The sequence below is a fragment of the Leptonychotes weddellii genome, chromosome 12, assembly GCF_054177405.1.
Source record: "Leptonychotes weddellii isolate Sample4059 chromosome 12, ASM5417740v2, whole genome shotgun sequence".
NCBI classification, from domain to species: domain Eukaryota; kingdom Metazoa; phylum Chordata; class Mammalia; order Carnivora; family Phocidae; genus Leptonychotes; species Leptonychotes weddellii.
Genome location: NC_138380.1, coordinates 39,673,839 through 39,693,903, shown reverse-complemented (window position 1 = coordinate 39,693,903; position 20,065 = coordinate 39,673,839). Strand labels below are relative to the sequence as shown.

Here is a 20,065-nt window from a genome sequence, read left to right as displayed (position 1 = left end):
AAAGGTCTATTTTCAACTTAATTTAACAGCAAACAGAAGAGTGACATACATAGATGGGCCTTAAATTTAAAAGTCAGTTTTCAATCTTTTAATACCTTGGATTAAAAAATAAAATGTATTGCCTGCTTTCTAAAACAACTTCAAAAGCACAAATTAAACATATGGGATTTTGGAGCGCCTGGGTGGCTCAGTCGTTAAGCGTCTGCCTTCGGCTCACGTCATGATCCCAGGGTCCTGGTATTGAGCCCCGCATCGGGCTCCCTGCTTGGTAGGAAGCCTGCTTCTCCCTCTCCCACTCCCCCTGCTTGTGTTCCTGCTCTTGCTATCTCTCTCTCTGTGTCAAATAAATAAATAAAATCTAAAAAACAAACAAACATATGGGATTTTGATAACTGGAAAAGTTGGTGATTTTTTATCAATATATTAAGGGCATTACATTTTCTGTCCTAAAAGATACTAAATAAATTTTCTGGATTTGTAACTAGAACATGAAAATCTAAGTTACTGTACTAAGAGATCAATGTAGATTTGAAGAGCCAAATGCAAAATTTAATAAAAACAAATAAAACCCACACTTTTGGCTAACCTATCTAACAAGGATGATGACTAAAGAGGAACAGTGGGGGAAACTGAGATTCTTGGAGAGAAGTTCTGTGGCCAATAACTGTAGGACAGGAAAGCTAGCATTCATTTATAAGTTTAAAAAACCTTGCAAGTTTTCTCCTAATATAGTCCAGAAAGAATAAGACAAATTCTTATAAACAGCATATGTGTGTATAAACATATATACACACACATTTAAAATGTTTTTATTTTAAAACAATTTCCTTTTTAAATGTGACTGCATCTTGTATCCAGAAAATAGAAAGGAGTTTTTTTTTTTAAGATTTTAGTTGACAGAGAGAGACACAGCAAGAGAGGGAATACAAGCAGGGGGAGTGGCAGAGGGAGAAGCAGGCTCCCCACTGAGCAGGGAGCCCAATGCGGGGCTTGATCCAAGACCCTGGGATCATGACCTGAGCCGAAGGCAGACGCTTAACGACTGAGCCACCCAGGTGCCCCTAGAAAGGAGTTTCACTGGTGCTGTCCTAATGCCCTGATGGTTGACCACATATATTTTTTAATTCTCCTCTTTAGAAGCCACATTTGTACTTAAATTTGTACACTGCTGTTTTTTAATCACTAACACTTAGCTTTATTTAGTTTCAAGCACTGTGTTTTTCTTTTATGAGGAAAAATTACAGTTCCTACTATTTCCCTACATTTTTATTAGATGGCCCTAACTTATGATGGTTTGACTTGTAATTCTCTGACTTTACGATGATGAGAAAGTGACATGCAATTACTAGAAACTATACTTTGAATTTTGACCTTTTCCTGGGCTAGCAATGTACAGTACAATATTCTCTTCTGATGCTGGGCACTGGCAGCGGCCTTAGCTCCCAGTCAGTCACCCAGTCACGAGAATAAACAACCATTACACTGACACCCATTCTGTACCATACAACTATTCTGTTTTTCACTTTCGGTACAGTCAATAAATCATATTATTCAACACTTCATTATAAAATAGGCTTTTTGTTAGATGATTTTGCCCAACTGTAAGCCAATGTAAGTGTTCTGAGCACATTTAAGGTAGGCTGGGCTAAGCTATGATGTTTGGTAAGCGCATGAAATGCGTTGCAGATTACCGTATTTTCAATTTAATGATGGGTTTATAAGGACATAACCCCATCGTAAATCAAGGAAGATCTGTATTGTTAATGCTTTTATATTTGGCTAAATTAATTTGAAAGTAGATAAATGCTGTCTGAATAAAATCAAATATTGAAGCAATGTCCATGCATAAAAATCAACCTAGTAAAAAAACACTAAAGTTGTCATTTTCACTCAATATAATTGTATGAAAGACTATATATATGATTACATTTCCCTCCTTCAGAACCTCATTCTTCAAAGCCTAAATTTTGTGTTGGAGTGGGTTTCTCTGTCAGGCAGGGAACTACCAATAAGTGCTCAAGCTTTGTTCCAGAATCTTTTTTAGTAAGAGTAACTAAAAAGGCCACAGAGGGAACAAATCCTATCTGAGCAGGCACGTTTGATTAGAATGGTGAGTTAAACTGAATAGCAAGTGATAAGTGATGGTCAACAGCAATGAGGAAGGACCTGAAACTTGCAAGAATCTAAGAGAGGTTGGGGAAATTCATTCCCAAATACAGTTCATCTCAAATATTAATTTCATTTGTGCAAAATTCTACTGTATGTGTATCAACTTCTATACACGTTTGGCAATCTTGATCTTTTTGGTCCAGTTTACAAACACTGCAAGCCATCCTTAACTGAGGATAACTAGAGTAGTTTTTACAATGAAGGCTTAGGAGAGAGAAAGTTGAGAGAAAATAATACCACTGGTTAAAAATTATGCCCTACTAGTGTTCATAAGGAAAAATGATTGTAGGATATGAGAGTGGCTGATAGTCTGTGTTTTGATAGAATAATTACAACTACTATTTAATAAGCAGTTACTATGAGCCAGATATTACTAAATGTTCTATATTTAACTTTTTTTTTTTTACACATTTCTCACAACTCACACCAACCATGCTCCAACTCTTTGTATAATTCAATACAATTCTGACACTATCTAGAGTTAGTCGCTGATCCCATGAGGTAAGGACTCAGTCCACAAGTCTGTTCTCCAACGCCATTCACGAGCCTCAGGTTGTCACTCATACTTCAGATGGACCAGTTGTAAATTTGGGGATTCCCACAACCCCCTCCCCTCCTCAGGTTCCATAATCTGCAAGAGTAACACAGAACTCCGGAGAGCGCTTTACGTACTATGACAGGTTTCATATAAAGAATACAATTCAGAACAGCCAAATGGAAGAGAAGCATAGGGCAAGATATAGAAGAAGGGGTGGAGAACTTCCATGTCCTCTCTAGAACACACCACCCTATCCACACCTCAAGGTATTCACAAACCTGAAAGTTCTCCTTTAGAGGTCTTTATGGAGGTCTGTTATGTAGGTAAGATTGATCAAATAAATTATTGACTAGGTGATCAGCTTGAACTCCAGCCCTTCTCCAAAGGAAGTGGGGGGGCATGCTGAAAGTTCTAATCCTCTAATCATGCCTTGATCTTTATGGCAACCAACCCACATCTTGAAGCCATGTTGGGGTCCCCAGCTCCAGTCCACCTCATTAGCATACAAAAGACACTGTTAACACTTCCCAGACTCCAAGTGTTTTAGGAGCTGTGTGGCAGGAACCTGGGACAAACACCAAATATATATTTCTTACGGTATCACAGATACAACAAACAAGAAAAATCCGAGAAACTGTCACAGCCAAGATGAAATAAGGACACATGATGACTAAATGTATGTGGTATTCTGGATGGAATTCTAGGACAGAGAAGGACATTAGGTAAAAACAAAGGAAATCTGAACAAAGTAGGGATATTTAAAAATGTATGAATATTTATTCATTAATTTCAACAAATGTACCATACTAACATGAAATGTTAGTAATAGGAGAAACTCGTTGGGACTCTACTTATTTGCTTAATTATGTTAATTTAAAATTGTTCTAAAATAAAAATTTAAGAATGCAGTATATTGACTATGAAAAATGACTTATCTCTGAACTCTAAACACCTTTCTTTTTAAAGATTTATTTATTTATTTGAGAGAGGGGGAGCACGTGAGGGGGGTGAGGGGCAAAGGGAGAGAATCTCAAGCAGACTCCCCACTGAGCATGAGCCTGCTGAGGGGCTCAATCCCAAGGCCCTGAGATCATGATTGGAGAGGAAACCAAAAGTCTGTCACTCAACCAACTGAGCCACCCAGGTGCCTCTAAGCTCTAAAAATCTTAAGCCATGTCTTCTGACAGGTTTCCTCTGTATATTTATCTTGCTGCCTACGGGACATTTCACCTGTAGCATGCACAGCCCACCAGCCACACTTCTGTGTCTTTTAATTCAAAACTTTTAAAGTAGTGCATAATCTAAGCCCAGTGCCAGAAGTCATTTGTTTACCTCGCCAGTGTGAATAGGCCCATCTTGCTTAGGGAGTTACTCTTGGTTCCATTACTTGTCACCAGTTTAACCTATGTCCACTGGACATTCACAGGTTTGTACATATTCTCCAAGGTGGGGGTTTGGAGAATGGGGTGGGGGATGGGCAAAACATGACCACTAACACACGGTTATTAAAATAGATAAAACCAGGATTTGAACCCAAATCTTCAGACTCCCAACCAAATGCTTATCCCATTTGAAGAAGCAGCCTATTAAAATTACAAGCTAAAAACATAAAGCTTAGGGTGCCTGGGTGGCACAGTTGGTTGAGCCCTGTCTCTTGGTTTTGGCTCAGGTTGTGATCTCAGAGTCCTGAGATCTAGCCCCAACCTGGGCTCCATGCTCAGTGTGAAATCTGCTTAATACTCTCTCTCCCTCTCCCTCTGTCCCTCCCCACTCTCTAAAATAAATAAATAAATCTTAAAAAAAATAATAATAAATAAAAACGTAAAGCTCTTTCATCTTTTTCCTTTTAAAAGCTACTAGCAGGCTGCATATATATCACAATCTGAATAATATAACATTATGTATACATATATATATGTAAAGATTGACTGATTTCTATACTACAAATAAGTAAAGTTGGCCTGCCTGATGGGCTTTCATTATTTTTCACAAGGATGGCAAACTGTTTTTAGGATGTTATCACTGTGGGATTTTATTAACTCTACTTGGTTTAGAAAAGTGATATAACAGACCAATCCACAGTTTAAGTACACGCTGGAAGGTATGGCAATTAGTTGGTTTCCCCCCCCCACATACAGATTATAAATTTTTGGTTTGGGGCAAAAGGAAGCCAACAAAGTTCTCTAAGCAAGACAGCAACATAAACAAAATGAAATTTCTGAGATAAAAACATTTGCTGCTATACCCACAGAAGTGGAGAAAAAAATAATAATCTAAGAATAATTTAATTCTAGCAATAAACAAAACCTATGAATATTATTGGCATGACACATGGGAGTTAACATTTCTTTACTATTAGTTATGGGAAAGTATTTCTGTATTCAACCTGGCGCCAACAGCAACCAAGAGGATAGTGTCTTTGATCAATGAAAACATAATTGAGGCTGAGTATTCTATGAACCTAAAATGATATTATTTAGTATGGTGGTAGACTGTCAAATTATTTTTCATAAATATTTGACCCCAAATGTTCACGTGTGTAGCACATTATCAGGAGTAAACATTAGCTTATGCATTCCAGGAGGCACATTAGAATGCAACTCCATGAGTAACTAGTCTTTATGAGTGGATTTTAATTAAAAAACAAAAACAAAAAACTAAACTAAAACAACAACTAAAACCAAACCAAAATAAAATTAAAAACATCCCCAACTTTATAGCAAATATTGCTTATCCTATACCTTAAGTAGGATTCTTGAAACACTCTTTCTTACAGTAAAATTGGAAATAAATTTCTAAAATACTGTTATGCAAGAGGTTTGGGGGAAAAACGAACACAAAGATACTTCCTGGCAGTTTGAGACAAGAAGAAATAACATTCAAGTACAAAATAAACTATTCTGAACGCCAACCGGGTTAATTGGCATTCTTTCAACCACTGAGAAGTTACACCTTTTCATAATCTAACTCATTCTAGCCAGGTTGCAGACACAACTCTGTCCGAATTGGATTAGTCACAACCGTTTGGCTGCAGGAACTAGGTAGCAATCCAGCCTCGAACGTTCCGTTTACTTCTTGAGAAACGGTTTTGCTGTAGGAGGTGCCTGGTTTCCGAATCACCTACTTGCTGTCTTTCTGTTTCAAATGAAGTCATAACAAAAGACAGAGGGTGACACCATGGACGGTCCAGACCAGGTCACCGGCCCGCAATGTTGCTGCTCGCGGGGTGAACGGGTGCCCAGTGTACCCTTTGCATTTCAGCAGCACCAGCATGGGAAGGTAAAGGCGGATGGAACGCCCTGCGGCCCATCAAGCGCTCGGGCACGAGGCGCCCTGCACTCACCATCTCGATGATCTTGGTCTTCCGCCCTGTCTTCCTCTTCAAGGTGAATATGTACTGGGCCAGCACCACCCCCGCCACCAGGACGCACACACTGGCGCTCGCCACCGCCCCCATCCTCGCCACAGCGGCCCGATCCATGAATGGGGTGCCTGCGCCTCCCGGCCGCCAAAGAAGAGGTGGCTGGACTGCTGCAGTTCGCAGATAAGCCTGGATGCCCTGCCCCGCGGCCGCTCTGCGTGAGCCCCGCCTCCGCCCCGCCCCTCCAGTACAAGCCCCGCCCCACAGAAAGCCCCACCCCACGCACTGACTCGCGGGAAGGGAAGGCGGGGGGCGTGGCCTGCGTCCGCAGCAGAGGGGGGTGTGGGGCTGGTCTTCTTCGGAGCCTACCTCTGAGGAACTGTCCAAGGACCCAAAAGGGAATGGTATCAATTATCTCTGTGCTGATGAGGACCAGGGAGTGGTTCACTCCAGCTCCCTACAGTAGAAATTTGATTCCAACCAGACCCAAGCAGAAAAAGTCTTCCGTCTTCCGCCTTCCACCCTCCTCAGCCACTCTGGACTACAGCCCCCAGAAGGCGTTAGCAGTAATATGTGCTATGACAAACTGCTGCACAGCAAAAGAAACAACCAACAGTAAAAAGGCCACTTACAGAATGTGAGAAAATATTTGCAAACCATATATCTGATAAGGGGTTACTATCCAAAATACCTAAAGAACTCCTACAACTCAACAACGAAAAGACACCCCGATTTAAAAAATGGGCAAAAGACTAAGAAGATGCTCAACATCAATAACCATCAGGAAAATGCAAATCAAAACTATAATGAGATACCACTTCACACACATTAGGCTAACCATTATTTAAAAAATCACATGAATCACAGACCTGTACCTCTGAAACAAATAATACATTATATGTTAAAAAAAAATTAGAAGAAGATAGCAGGAAGGGAAGATTGAAGGGGGTAAAATCGGAAGGGGAGACAAAACATGAGAGACTATGGACTGAGAAACAAACTGAGGGTTCTAGAGGGGAGGGGGTGGGAGGGATGTGTTAGCCTGGTGATGGGTATTAAAGAGGGCACATACTGCATGGAGCACTGGGTGTTATATGCAAACAATGAATCATGGAACACTACATCAAAAACTAATGATGTAATGTATGGTGATTAACATAATAAAAAATAAAAAATAAATAAAGAAAACAGAAAAAAAACTATAATGCAGGCTCTGGGCTAAGCTTTCTCCTTTTCTCCTTTACTTCTCTGCCTCCTGATCAAGCCCTGTATGATATGGCATATACTCCTTTTGGGAATATTAAGCAATAAAACTTCCTTTATTGGCATTAAAAAAAAATTACAAGTGTTGGTGAGGATGTGAAGGAATAGAAACTCTTGTGCACTGTTGTTGGAAATGTAATTTGGTACAGCTATAACAGAAAACTATAGAAATTCCTCAAAAATTAAAAATAGATTTACCATATGGTCCAGCAATGTTGGTATATATCCAAAAGAATTGAAAGCAGGTACTCAAAGATATCAGCACTTCCATGTTCACTGCAGCACTATTCATAATAGCCAAAATGTGATATAACTGAAATGTCCATCAACAAATGAATGAATAAAGAAAATGTGGTATATACATCAAATGGAATACTATTCAGCCTTTAAAAAGAAGGAAATTCTGCAGTATTTGACAACACTAATGATTCTTGGGCACACTATGCTAAGTGAAATAAGCCAGTCACAAAAAGACAAATACTTCCATTATTCTACTTACATGAGATAGTCAAACTCTTAGAAAGTAGAATGGTAGTTGTGACAGTTGGGGGAAGAGGAAGAGGGGAAGTTGTTCAATTGAGTATTGAGTTTTAGTTTTGCAAGATGAAAAAGTTCTAAAGATCTGTTACACAACCATGTGTCTATAGTTAATAGTACTGTACATTTTAAAATGGTTAAGTTGGTAAATTTTATGTGTTTTATACCACAATTTTTTTTAAAAAGTGCTATGACAAAAGGGTAAAGATGAAGTTAGACAGTGTTCCTTTCACCACTGCTGTCCTTTTTCTGCTATATCCCACTGTCTATTCTATCATTTCCTCCTCTTTATTATTTAAATTCAATTAGCCAACATATAGTACATCATTAGTTTTAGATGTAGTGTTCAATAATTTATCGGTTGGATATAATACCCCGTGCTCATCACATCATGTGCCCTCCTTAATGCCCATCACCCAATTACCCCATCTCCCCACCCACCTCCCCTCCAGCAACCCTCAGTTTGTTTCCTATAGTTAAGAGTCTCTCATGGTTTGTCTTCCTCTCTGATGACTTCCCACTCAGTCTTCCCTCATTTTCCCTATGATCTTCTGCTCTGTTTCTTATATTCCACATGAGTGAAACAATATGATAATTGTCTTTCTATGATTGACATATTTCGCTCAGCATAATACCCTAAAGTTCCATCCACGTTGATGTAAATGGTAAGTATTCATCCTTTCTGATGGCTGAGTAATATTCCATTGTATATACACACCACATCTTTATCCATTCATCTGTCAATGGATATCTCAGCTCTTTCCACAGTTTGGCTATCGTGGACATTGCTGTTATGGACATTGGGGTGTAGGTGCCCCTTCGGGTTACTACATTTGTATCTTTGGAGTAAATACCTAGTAGAGCAATTGCTGGGTTGTAGGGTAGCTCTATTTTTAACTTGAGGAACCTCCATACTATTTTCCAGAGTGGCTGTACCAATGTTCATTCCCACCAACAGCATAAGAGGGTTCCCCCTTCTCCACATCCTCACCAACACTTGTTATTTCCTGTCTTATTAATTTTAGCCATTCTGACTGGTGTGAGGTGGTATCTCATTCTGGTTTTGATTTGTATTTCCCTGATGCCAACTAATCTTCGACAAAGCAGGAAAGAATATCCAATGGAAAAAGGACAGTCTCTTCAATAAATGGTGCTGGGAAAATTGCACAGCCACATGTAGAAGAATGAAACTGGACCATTTTCTTACACCATAAACAGATACACTCAAAATGGATGAAAGACCTAAATGTGAGACAGGTATCCATCAAAATTCTAGAGAATACAGGCAGCAACGACCTTGGCCTCAGCAACTTCTTGCTAGACATGTCTCCAAAGGCAAGGGAAACAAAAGCAAAAATGAATTATTGGGACTTCCTCAAGATAAAAACTTCTGCACAGCAAAGGAAACAGTCAGCAAAACTAAAAGGCAACCTACGGAATGGGAGAAGATATTTACAAATGACATCAGATAAAGGGCTGGTATCCAAGATCTATGAAGACCTTATCAAACTCAATACCCAAAAAACAAAAAATCCAATCAAGAAATGGGCAGAAGACATGAACAGACATTTCTCCAAAGAAGACATACAAATGGGGGCACCTGGGTGGCTCAGTCGGTTAGGTGTCTGCCTCTGGCTCAGGTCATGATTTCCAAATCCCGATAGAGCCCAGCATCAGGCTTCCTGCTCAGCGGGGAGTCTGCTTCTCACTCTTTCTCTCTCTCCCTCTGCCCCTCCCCACTGCTCATTCTCTCTCTCTCTCAAATAAATAAAATCTTAAAAAAAAAAAAAAGACATACAAATGGCCCAAATCTCATCATTTCCTCCTCTTTGTAAGCATCAGGACTTGTTCTCACCGGCCTTGTCTCTTGCAAGGGATTGATGATGTTTCCCTTGCTTTTCTCTAGGGATAACACAGAAGGGATCCAGAGAAGCTCTTTGGAGTTGGTGGTGCTGCCTGGTGAAACTCCCTTTTTGCCTGGGATATGGAACTAGTTGGAAGAGGGGAACAAATGGGAGGTAGTGAAGCTAGGGGTTGCTTTTCTCTCACCCTCCATTTTTGATCCTGTTGTTCCAGCCTTGGGACCCGAGCAGGAATTCTTTTTTTTTTTTTTTAAAGATTTCATTTATTTATTTGAGAGAGAGAGAGCACATGAGAGGGGGGAGGGTCAGAGGGAGAAGCAGACTCCCTGCTGAGCAGGGAGCCCGATGCGGGACTCGATCCCGGGACTCCAGGATCATGACCTGAGCCGAAGGCAGTCGCTTAACCAACTGAGCCACCCAGGCATCCTCTTTTTTTTTTTTTTTTAAAGATTTTATTTATTTATTTGACAGAGAGAGACATAGTGAGAGCAGGAACACAAGCAGGGGGAGTGGGAGAGGGAGAAGCAGGCTTCCCGCCGAGCAGGGAGCCCGACGTGGGGCTCGATCCCAGGACCCTGGGATCATGACCTGAGCCGAAGGCAGACGCTTAACGACTGAGCCACCCAGGCGCCCCCCGAGCAGGAATTCTTAAAGGAAAATTTGTGGAGGGGGTGGTTCTTAGATATATAAAGTAGGGCCCACCTTATTAGGCATCTGGTAAGAAAACAAGTCTGGAATAAACTATCAGGTATGTGAATGCCCTTTCTGTGTCTTGTTTTGTGGACGAGATTGATCCTCTGATGCCATAAAATGATTTTGGGGATATAGAGTGATCAGTTTCTTAGGAAGGAAAAAAAAATTCTAAAAAAAAGCTAACATTAGCTTTTTTGTTCGTTTTAATACGAGCACAATATATGTGAGAACCTGTGAATATATCTGAGAAAAAGATGACAAAAATTTTAAAGTATTCCATTCAGCAATGTCATGTGGTGCTTGAGCATCCTTCCCTGTGACCTACACTTCAGTAGGTCCCCAGCAAATGGTAAAGCAAATTCCAGCCTATGATTGAAGTTGGATATACCAATACTTCATAATTCCTTCTTGCAATAGGATTATTGCTTCTATTTCCCTCTACTTTGTGGGTCTCTTGCAAGGGATTGATGCCACTTCCCCTGCTTGTCAGAGCAGTTTAGATTAATTTAGCTGATTATAAGACCAAGATTAAGAAAATTAATTATATATAAGCTTTTTATTAACACAACTGCTGTGTACAAAGGGAAAATGTTTTGTGTTTGCTTTGTTTAAATCAAATGATCTTTATTAATCCTGTTGAAGACAAACATATTCAGAAGCCTTCAATAAGGTGATTCAGATATACTATCAGTTGCATCTTGAAGCCAAAAGGGAAATCTATGCTGTGATATATTTTAAAGTTTTATTTTTTTTTAATTAAGTAAGCTCTATGCCCAACATGGGGCTTGAACTCATGACCTTGAGATCAAGTCACTTGCTCTACTGATTGAACCAGCCAGGAACCCGTTGTGGTTTTTAAATCTACCAATTTCTTAGGAAAGGAAATTAATGGAATGAAATCTTTTCACAAATGAAATTTTGTGGTTTCTATAATTACCACTGTAGTCTTTCACTGGGTTAGAGAATTAGTTTCTTACATCTAAATGTAAGAAAAGTATGTTAACTGTACACCAAAAAAGTAATTTGGTAGCCTGATGGAATATGGATAATGATATAAATAGAATAAATAGGAATGTTGACTTAACATTTCATCTTCCATGCCTACTTTTTTTTTTTTGAGTTCCACTAATTTCTGCCTTGTCTTACTTTTTACTAATGGTTTCATTAATTAGGATTCTTTGTATCTACCCTGGCTAATGTCATGGAATACATTTGAACTGGAAGTTTGGTTGCTGCAAGATTCTTGAACATTGTTTGGAATGGGTTTGGTAATTCTATTTCAGTTTTAAATTATACTAAAAGAACGCAGTTGATTTGAAGCAGGTCCAGGGAAAACATGAGAATATCAACACTGATTCTGGGTCATCAGAAGATTCAGAGTGACCTAGGTGATATTTCAGGTTGGAAATTTGGGGAACATTCTGATCTGGGCTTCAAGGGAATGATGTGGGTGGTCCAATAATATCACATATTACAATATTTCTATGCATCTGAGAACATAAATGAGAATATGGGCCTCTTATTAAATACTGTTACTTCTCTCTCAAATTAAAAAAAATCAATAAAGGTGCATTTTAAGTGTTTACTGCATTTGTTTGAGAGTCACTGCTGGGGGGTCCTGGGTGGCTCAGTTGGTTAAGCATCTGCCTTCAGCCTAGGTCATGATCCCAGGGTCCTGGGATCGAGCCCTGCGTCGGGCTCCCTGCTCAGTGGGGAGCCTGCTTCTCCCTCTGCCTCTCCCCCTGGCTTGTGTTCTCTCTCTCTCGCTACTCTCTCTCTCTCTCAAATAAATAAAATCTTAAAAAAAAAAGTCACTGCCAGATTTGAAATTTAATCATCTGCTGGTTTACATGGTTATTAACACAATTAGCAATAATGAGTGATGCAAATGTTTTTCAGAAACTCTCCCATAAATGTTAATACTCATTACACATTTATTTATTTGCTATATATTATTTTCTTCAGTTCCACCAAGACTTTTTTTTTTTAAATCTGACTAATTTCTTTCTTCCTAGCATAAAGAAAAGACATTGGCTTGAAGTATCTTGGAAGTAAAAACTTCCTTCATTTTTTTCTTTACATATATATTTTTAATTTTCATTTTGAAATAATTTTAGACTCCCATAGAAGTTGCAAAAATAGTACATAGGACTCCCATGTGCCTTCATTTTTTTCAGACTTTTTTTTTTTTAAGAGAGAGAGAGAGGCCAAGCAGGGGTGGAGGAGAGGGAAAGAGGGAGCAGGAGAGAGAGGGAGAGAAGCAGACTTCCCACTGAGCATGGAGCCAGATGTGGGGCTCTATCTCACCACCCTGAGATCATGATCTAAGCTGAAATCAAAAGTCAGATGCCCAACCTACTGAGCCACCCAGGTGCTCCCGATGTGCCTTTCACTCAGGCTTCCCCCAGTGATACTATCTTACAACTATATCTTATAGCCACAGCACAATTACAAAGTAAATTGACATTGGTAAAATATAGAAAGCAATTATACATCTTACTTGGATCTCATCCATTTTCACAAGCACTTTCTTTTGTTGTTGGTATATAGTTCTAAAAAATTTTGTCAGATGAAATCACCATCAGGATTAATATACAGAACAGGATCCAGGAACAGGATCCAAACACCATCTCAAACAAGTTGCCTTGTATGACCACTTTATAGTCACATCCTTACCCAAAACTAACCCCTGGAAATCACTGATATATTCAGCATAATGTCCTTAGGATCCATCTAAGTTCTGTGTACTTCATCTTTTCTAGGGCTGATTTGTATTCCATGGTACGGATGTATAAGTTTCACCATTTACCCATTACACATCGAAGGACATTTGGTTTCTTTCTTTCTTTCCTTCCTTTTTTTTTTTTTTTTTTGCATTCATTGGGTAGTTGATAAATAGTGTCAGGTTGAATCATTTATTGAACTACATCTCCAGCCCCACTTCTCCTTCCCCCCCCTGGAGGCTGAGGGGTGGGAGGGAAGAAGAAGTGGGGCTGGAGATGTAGTTCCAACCCTCTAATTTTACCAATTTGGTCTTTCTGGTGACCAGCTTTCATCTGTACTATCTAGAGGTTTGGATTTTGAGTCACTTTATTAGCATAAATTTTTGTGTGGTTCAAAGGGGCTTGTTATGAATTACGAAAGATACTCTTTTCACTAAGAAAGTAACTAGAATATTTAGGAGCTCTGTGCCAGAAACCAGAGTCAGAGACCACATGTATGTTTTTCTTATACCACAGGCCATGGATCTCTAACAAAAAAGAGTTAAGATACTGACACATAACTAAAGTCCCATTCAATAATTAATAATTAGTCCAGTCCATTATCTTTTCATATGAAAATGTCTCCCAGGGTGAGGCTTCTCAGATTTGTAGGCTTGCTTTTTAGATCTTAAGTGTTATAAGACTAGAAATGGCTTCATCCTTTTAGGCAACTAGTATTTATAATGGAACTAAGAGACAAGGTTATCTTTTATTCTGAGCCTCTTTCCAGGTATTAACATAATATTGGATTTCCCTCATTACACAACCTGTTTACTCATCCCTTTATCCTCAGCTACTATTCTTCTTTCTCTCCATTTATACCTAAACTTTTCCACCTTCTGAAGGAGTGTTAGATTGGGTCACTGTCCTGATCTGTATTGCAGGCAACAATACTAGTTTAGTAGGTATTTCCCCATCAGTCCATTCCCATTCACATAGGGTATGAAGCTGCCTCAGCCCCTCCAGCCCAAGCTAGTAGTCTTCAAGCTTTAGCAAGCACCCTTAGACCACATGATAGATTAACCTTTCTTTGTATATCTACAGATCATGCATTCTTTCCTAGGAAAAGAACAGAGCTCTTCTGTATGTCACCAGACCCTGTTGCACCACTCCTGGGCGCCAAGGAACCAGACCCTTTTGCACAATGCCCCTAGGCACCTAGGAAACCAGACCCCCCTTGTATAATCTCCAAGGACCGAGATAAAATCTGTAGCTGGCATCTGTAGTGTGCCCCGAGAAATGTTACAGACTACTGCACTCCCTTAACTGATTAACTGACCCAAACCCCTTTAAAAAATCTCTAGGCTGGGCAGAAACCTCAGAGTCTGCCTTCTCTCCAAGTGGCCAGCCTCCTGAATAAAGCTCATATTCCTTTCCAATCAAAACTAGTGTCTTGAGTATTGGCTTTTTAAGCAAAGGGCAGCTGAACTTGGGTTTTGGTAACAGGTAGGGTTACATAGGTACAGAACTAGTGGGCCATTTTACTACTAGGTAATATAGCTGGATTCACTGTTAACCTCAATTTTGCCAGAGAGAGTGAAATCCTCCCCTATCAGGCCCTTAAGGAATTCAGACATAATAATTTAAAAATACAGTTACAGTCCCTTGCTGAGGAATTATCCTTGCTTTCAGCACTTGTGGTTGCAGCCCTGGTCCTGTTACTACTGCATTAGCTAGGAAGAGAAAGGTTGAGGTGGTATGGGGAAGAAAGAAAAGTATATACTTCATATCAGAGTTCCCTCTCCTTGGGAAGAATTGCATAGTCATACCAGCAACCTCCCTCGGAAGCTCATAGCCAGATCTACCAGAAAAACAAAGGAATCTATCTAGTAGGGACACTCCCCCTTCATCTTGAGTTAAGTACATACTCATGAAGGTGTGTAAGCCAGTGTTTCATGCCTACCTTCCTTCATACCCACTGATTTAGACAACCAATGTTTCAATTGCTTTTTCCAATTCTCTATCAATGTATTACTGAGGAGGGTATTTCTTTGCTATTTATTTACTTATTTATTCATTCATTCATTCATTCATTCTTTGTTTAGTAAGTAAGCTCTATGCCCAACGTAGGGCTTGAACTCAGAACCCCAAGATCAAGGGTCACATGCTCTACTGACTGAGCCAATCAGGTGCCCCTCTCTTTGCCCATTTTAGACATTATGGGCTGTAAAGTATTTTCCTTGGTCTGAGGAATACGATTCAGTGGTCCAAATTTGGTGTAATATCCTCTGTTCAGATTCTCTTTCAGTACTCTGATGTGTTTGTTTTGAATACTGGGAAAGAAGAGTCCAGCCCTGATACAATGTCCATTGCTATCAAGACCCATTTGTAGACCCCTGGGGCTACTGGCATCAGTCTGACTTGCCAGCCATGCTTAAGGCCTTCCCACTGGGAATCTGACACACAGCTATCTGCAGTCTCTGACTCCTGGTTGGCAGACAGTTCTTATTGACATTTCATACCTCAGAGAGTGCAAAGAAATATATCTACATTCAGTCCATCTCTGCATTGCTGCAGTCCCCTCAACATCCACTCATTGAATCCATCCAGATGGACACCACAAGCAAGCACAAAAGGAATCCACTTGTTGATTTCCAACACTTTCAGAACTTGGAACCCCCTGGTTTCAATATGTTCCTGGTTTTGCCCTCCTCCACTGCACACTACTTTCTTGGTGACCAGAGGTTTTAGAAGTAATTTCTGTTGTCCCAGAATAATTATTCTCTTTGGGGGTGGCTTTGAGGCTATGGATTAAGCTGGGACTAATCAATATTTGAGCTTGGTCCAGCATCAAGGTCCAATCCGGTACTCTCTTTTATTTTCATTTCAGCTATTACAACTGACAACAGCCAAGATGTTATATATTTCACATGTTTCTTATTAGTCTGCATTTCCTTATGCATCAAGTGAACCAACTCCCTGGGAATTGAGTCCATCTCTAACTCCCACTGTTACCTTTTAGTTTAGTAGGACAGCTGCTGCTCCATACCACGGGTGACCATGTGGTCAGTCAGGAATCAAAGATTGTTCATCACTGCTTTTTTATGCATTCTCTTCCCAAACCATAGGTTTACCTAAGCAAAGGAAGTTCTAGTGAATCTCACCGTTTTTAACACCAAATGTATGTTTTTGAAACAACAACCAATTCTCTGGTACCAACAACGTTCAATTGGACAATTCAATTCTGACATCACCCAGAGTTAGTACAGACCCCAGAAGACTGCCCCCACTTTAGATGCCAGCTTCAAATGGGGTGGCCAGGCCACCAAATTTCTGCCCAGCCAACTACCAATTTGGGGGGGTTCCCATCACCTCCTCCTCAGGTTTGCAAATTCACTAGAGCTCACGGATCTCAATAAAGAACTTTAAACATATTAACCAGTTTACTATAAAGGACACAGCCATATGGAAGACATGTCTAAGAAAGGTATGCAGCTTGGGGATGGCACAGAGTATCCAGGACCTCTCTTGGTGCATCATCTTCCCATCACATCAGTATGTATACAAATAGCCCATTTTTCTTCATTCCATTTCTCTTGCTTGTTACAAAGAGAGTCAAATTTATTAGAAAGGGGATACACAAATCTCTCTCAATCTCCTCGTTCAAGTTTGTTTTGTTTTGTTTGTTTTTTCCCCACTCAATCTTCAGCAACCTCCCCTCTGGGAAGGTGAAGAAGGGAATTTAAAGTTCAAACCATCCTATTTTTTTTGGTCTTTCTGGTGACCAGCTTCCACCTTGTAGTTATCTAGGGACCTTACCCTTCTCTAGAGAGAAGTATAGGTTTGAGTTGCTTCTTACATATTAATTTGTTGGAATTCAAAGAAAATTTGAGGTTTTGCTTAATTTCCTAAAAACCTACATTTGGTGGAGGTAGAGCTAGTAGGAATATTCTGAATTAAGAAATGTTATATTTAATAATAATGTACAAGAATAATCATATTCCTTTTTGTTGGAAATGAAAGCCAGTTATACCAGAATGCATGAATAATGCTGGCTTATTTGTTGGCTCTAAGAGTTGTTTCTTTTTTCATATTATGGTACTGAAAACAACACACACAACACACTATCCTATTCTTATATTAATTGCTTCTGCATTAGTTTGCTAGGGCTGCCATAATGAATACTATAGGCTGAGTGGTTTAAATAATAGTAATTTACTTTTTCATAGTTCTGGTGTGATCATAGTTTTGGCAGGTGTGGTTTCTTCCATGGCCTCTTCATGACCTGCTGCCTTCACAGCACGTCCTCACATTGTCTTTCTGCCTGCAAATGTCTGGGTCTTTAATTTCATCTTCTTATAGGACCACCAGTTATACTGGATAAAGGCCCACCCAAATGATCTCATTTTACCTTAATTACCTCATTAAGTGCCCTATCTCTAAATATAGTCACATTGTGATCTCCTGGGGGTTTGACTTTAACATATGAATTTTAAGAGGACACAACTCAGCCATAACACCTTCTTTGCAACCTTGTATGTTTTTTTTTTTTTAAGATTTTATTTATTTATTTGAGAGAGAGAGAGAAAACGAGAGAGAGCACCCAAGAGTGGGGAGGCTCAGAGGGAGAAGCAGACTCCCCGCCGAGCAGGGAGCCCGATGTGGGACTCGATCCCGGGACTCCAGGATCATGACCTGAGCCGAAGGCAGTCGCCCAACCAACTGAGCCAGCCACGCGCCCCGCATCCTTGTATGTTTTTAAATGATCTTTAAAATATTCTAGTTCCATATCACTGTTATTTAAATTTTGCATTTGCTTTTAATAATTTATAGGCATAAGCTCCCCCCCGCCCCAAACGATCAAAGTAGTTAGTTGAACCCAGGTAACTCTTTGGCTACTAAAAAAGCATAGTGATAATAACACCTCTATTGTTGAATGTATATACAAACAGTCCATTTTTCTTTAACCATTTCTCTTGCCTATAATGAAAACAGCAGAATCTAGGGGAAAAACTGAAAAAAGAAAATTATATAGGGAAAGAAGAGTAGGAGAGATTAAACTGCACTGAATACCTAATACATTATTTCTAAGGATAATCTGGACCCGGAGGTCCCACCGAGAGAAGGTAGAAAGGCCTTCTATTCAGAGGGTATACTTTGGGGTTTCTCAAGGATTGTGTACCCTGCTCCCAGGCCTAAATATTGTTAAATATTATGGTTCCTCAACTATTTGGCAACATAAAGTAGTTATACCACAAAAACACTGCCAGAGAACAAGTTCAAACCCACAACAACTCCACCTCATTGGCTGGGTTGAAAACTTATTCTCTAGATCACATATTGTCTATCCACACACATCTAATAGAGCTTCCCAACTGCTATGACAGATGTGGAGGTTAACAGTACACTGGGATGTTGCTTTCCCCCAAGGCTGTGAACAGAAATCATCATTTGAGCATGCCCTAACGACAACAAAAGTCTTCTGTTGGGATATAAATGTGATAGATACAATGGAGATCGAGATTTAGGAGTGAGCAATATGCTGTATTTGAAGCCCTGAGAATGGGTGAAAATACAGAGAGGGAAAGTGGAATGAGAGAGAATAAACCTAAGGACCACAACATGGAGAATATGAACATTAAAGAGAGAAATTTTGGAAGAGAAGCCAGTAAAAGATTTTAAGAAGGGCGAGCAGGAAAAAAAAAAAAAGAAGGGCAAGCAGACAGGATGTAGAACCAGTTGGGCTGGTACCTGGGAGGCAAGATTTAGTGACATGAGGACTGAAGTTTCCATGCCATTTAGCAGCAAGTGGTTCATTAGTGTCCTTAGTGAGGGTGGATGAGTGGGCACAATGGTAACAAAATCTAGATTTGCAGTGACTGAAGGAGTGGGAGGTGGGGAAGACTGAGTGTTTATGACCTTTTATGAAGAAAATTAGCTGTGAGGGCGCCTGGGTGGCTCAGTTGGTTAAGCGACTGCCTTCAGCTCAGGTCATGATCCTGGAGTCCCGGGATCGAGTCCCACATCGGGCTCCCTGTTCAGCGGGGGGTCTGCTTCTCCCTCTGACCCTCTTCCCTCTCTTGCTGTCTCTCATTCTCTCTCTCTCAAATAAATAAATAAAATCTTAAAAAAAAAAAAGAAAATTAGCTGTGAAGGGAATGATTGGGCTTTATATAAGTAAAGGGAAGTGGGAAAATACTGCTTCTTTCATTAAAGCAATGTAACAGTTATTTGCCCAATTAACACCGATTCTCCCCTCTTTCCTAGTCACAGCATCCCATCTTACTCCAAGTGACACCCTACTAAAAGAGAAGAGCTCCCAAACTTCCTTTCAGCTATGGGTAACCAATGAGATTATAATCTGATATTGCATGGGTTTTCTAGTATAACTCCTTAAGAACAAGACTGATCACAGAGCAGAAGTTGCTGTGGGCCCTTCTGCTCTTTTTTTTTAAAATCCTTTCCCCGCCCCTTCCCTTGCTTTGCGCTTGCAACAGGCATCTTGGATCATGAGGCAAGTTGAAGAAGGAAGAGATTGGGTACTTTGTGATGCCAAGGTGCCACCAAACCGCACTCAGGCAGTCTACCTGCAGAGTTCTTTATGTGAAAGAAAATCTTTATTCTGTTTCACCCATGGCAAATTCCGTCAAACACAATTTCCACCAAATAATGTGGACACCCATTCCAAATTTTCAGTGGTCCCTGCAAGTCTTACTCCTGCCCTCCATTGAAAAAATCAAAGTCATTCGATGCTAAAGCACTGAAATCCCTGCCTTGAGGACCTCATTTCCCTCTTATCCCAGTAACTTCTGTCCAAGGCAGAGCATTGCAGCCAGGTTTAGCTAACCTTGCCCTGTGCTTCCTCAGAACATCTTCCTAACATCCCTTCTCTCTCCACTATAGGTAACATCTCCCCGTCTGTCCATTCTGGCCATAAAGC

The 20,065-nt window shown here is 40.1% G+C and overlaps 1 protein-coding gene across 4 annotated transcripts in view; it reads right to left on the bottom strand.

The window, feature by feature from the left end:
* The window catches only part of NT5C3A (5'-nucleotidase, cytosolic IIIA), a 50,486-nt gene extending 44,220 nt beyond the window's left edge, over nt 1-6,266 (bottom strand). Inside the window, exon 1 of one of the 4 annotated variants that reach the window (XR_014139218.1) lies at nt 6,051-6,266. Coding sequence is in view for 1 of the 4 variants with exons in the window: in XM_081800299.1 (XP_081656425.1) it covers nt 6,051-6,188 (138 nt within the window). In the remaining 3 variants the exon portion in view is untranslated. The remainder of the gene's footprint in view (nt 1-6,050) is intronic. The other 3 variants (XM_081800299.1, XM_081800300.1, XM_081800301.1) reach the window with 3 other exon arrangements.
* Between the last annotated feature and the right edge of the window lie 13,799 nt (nt 6,267-20,065).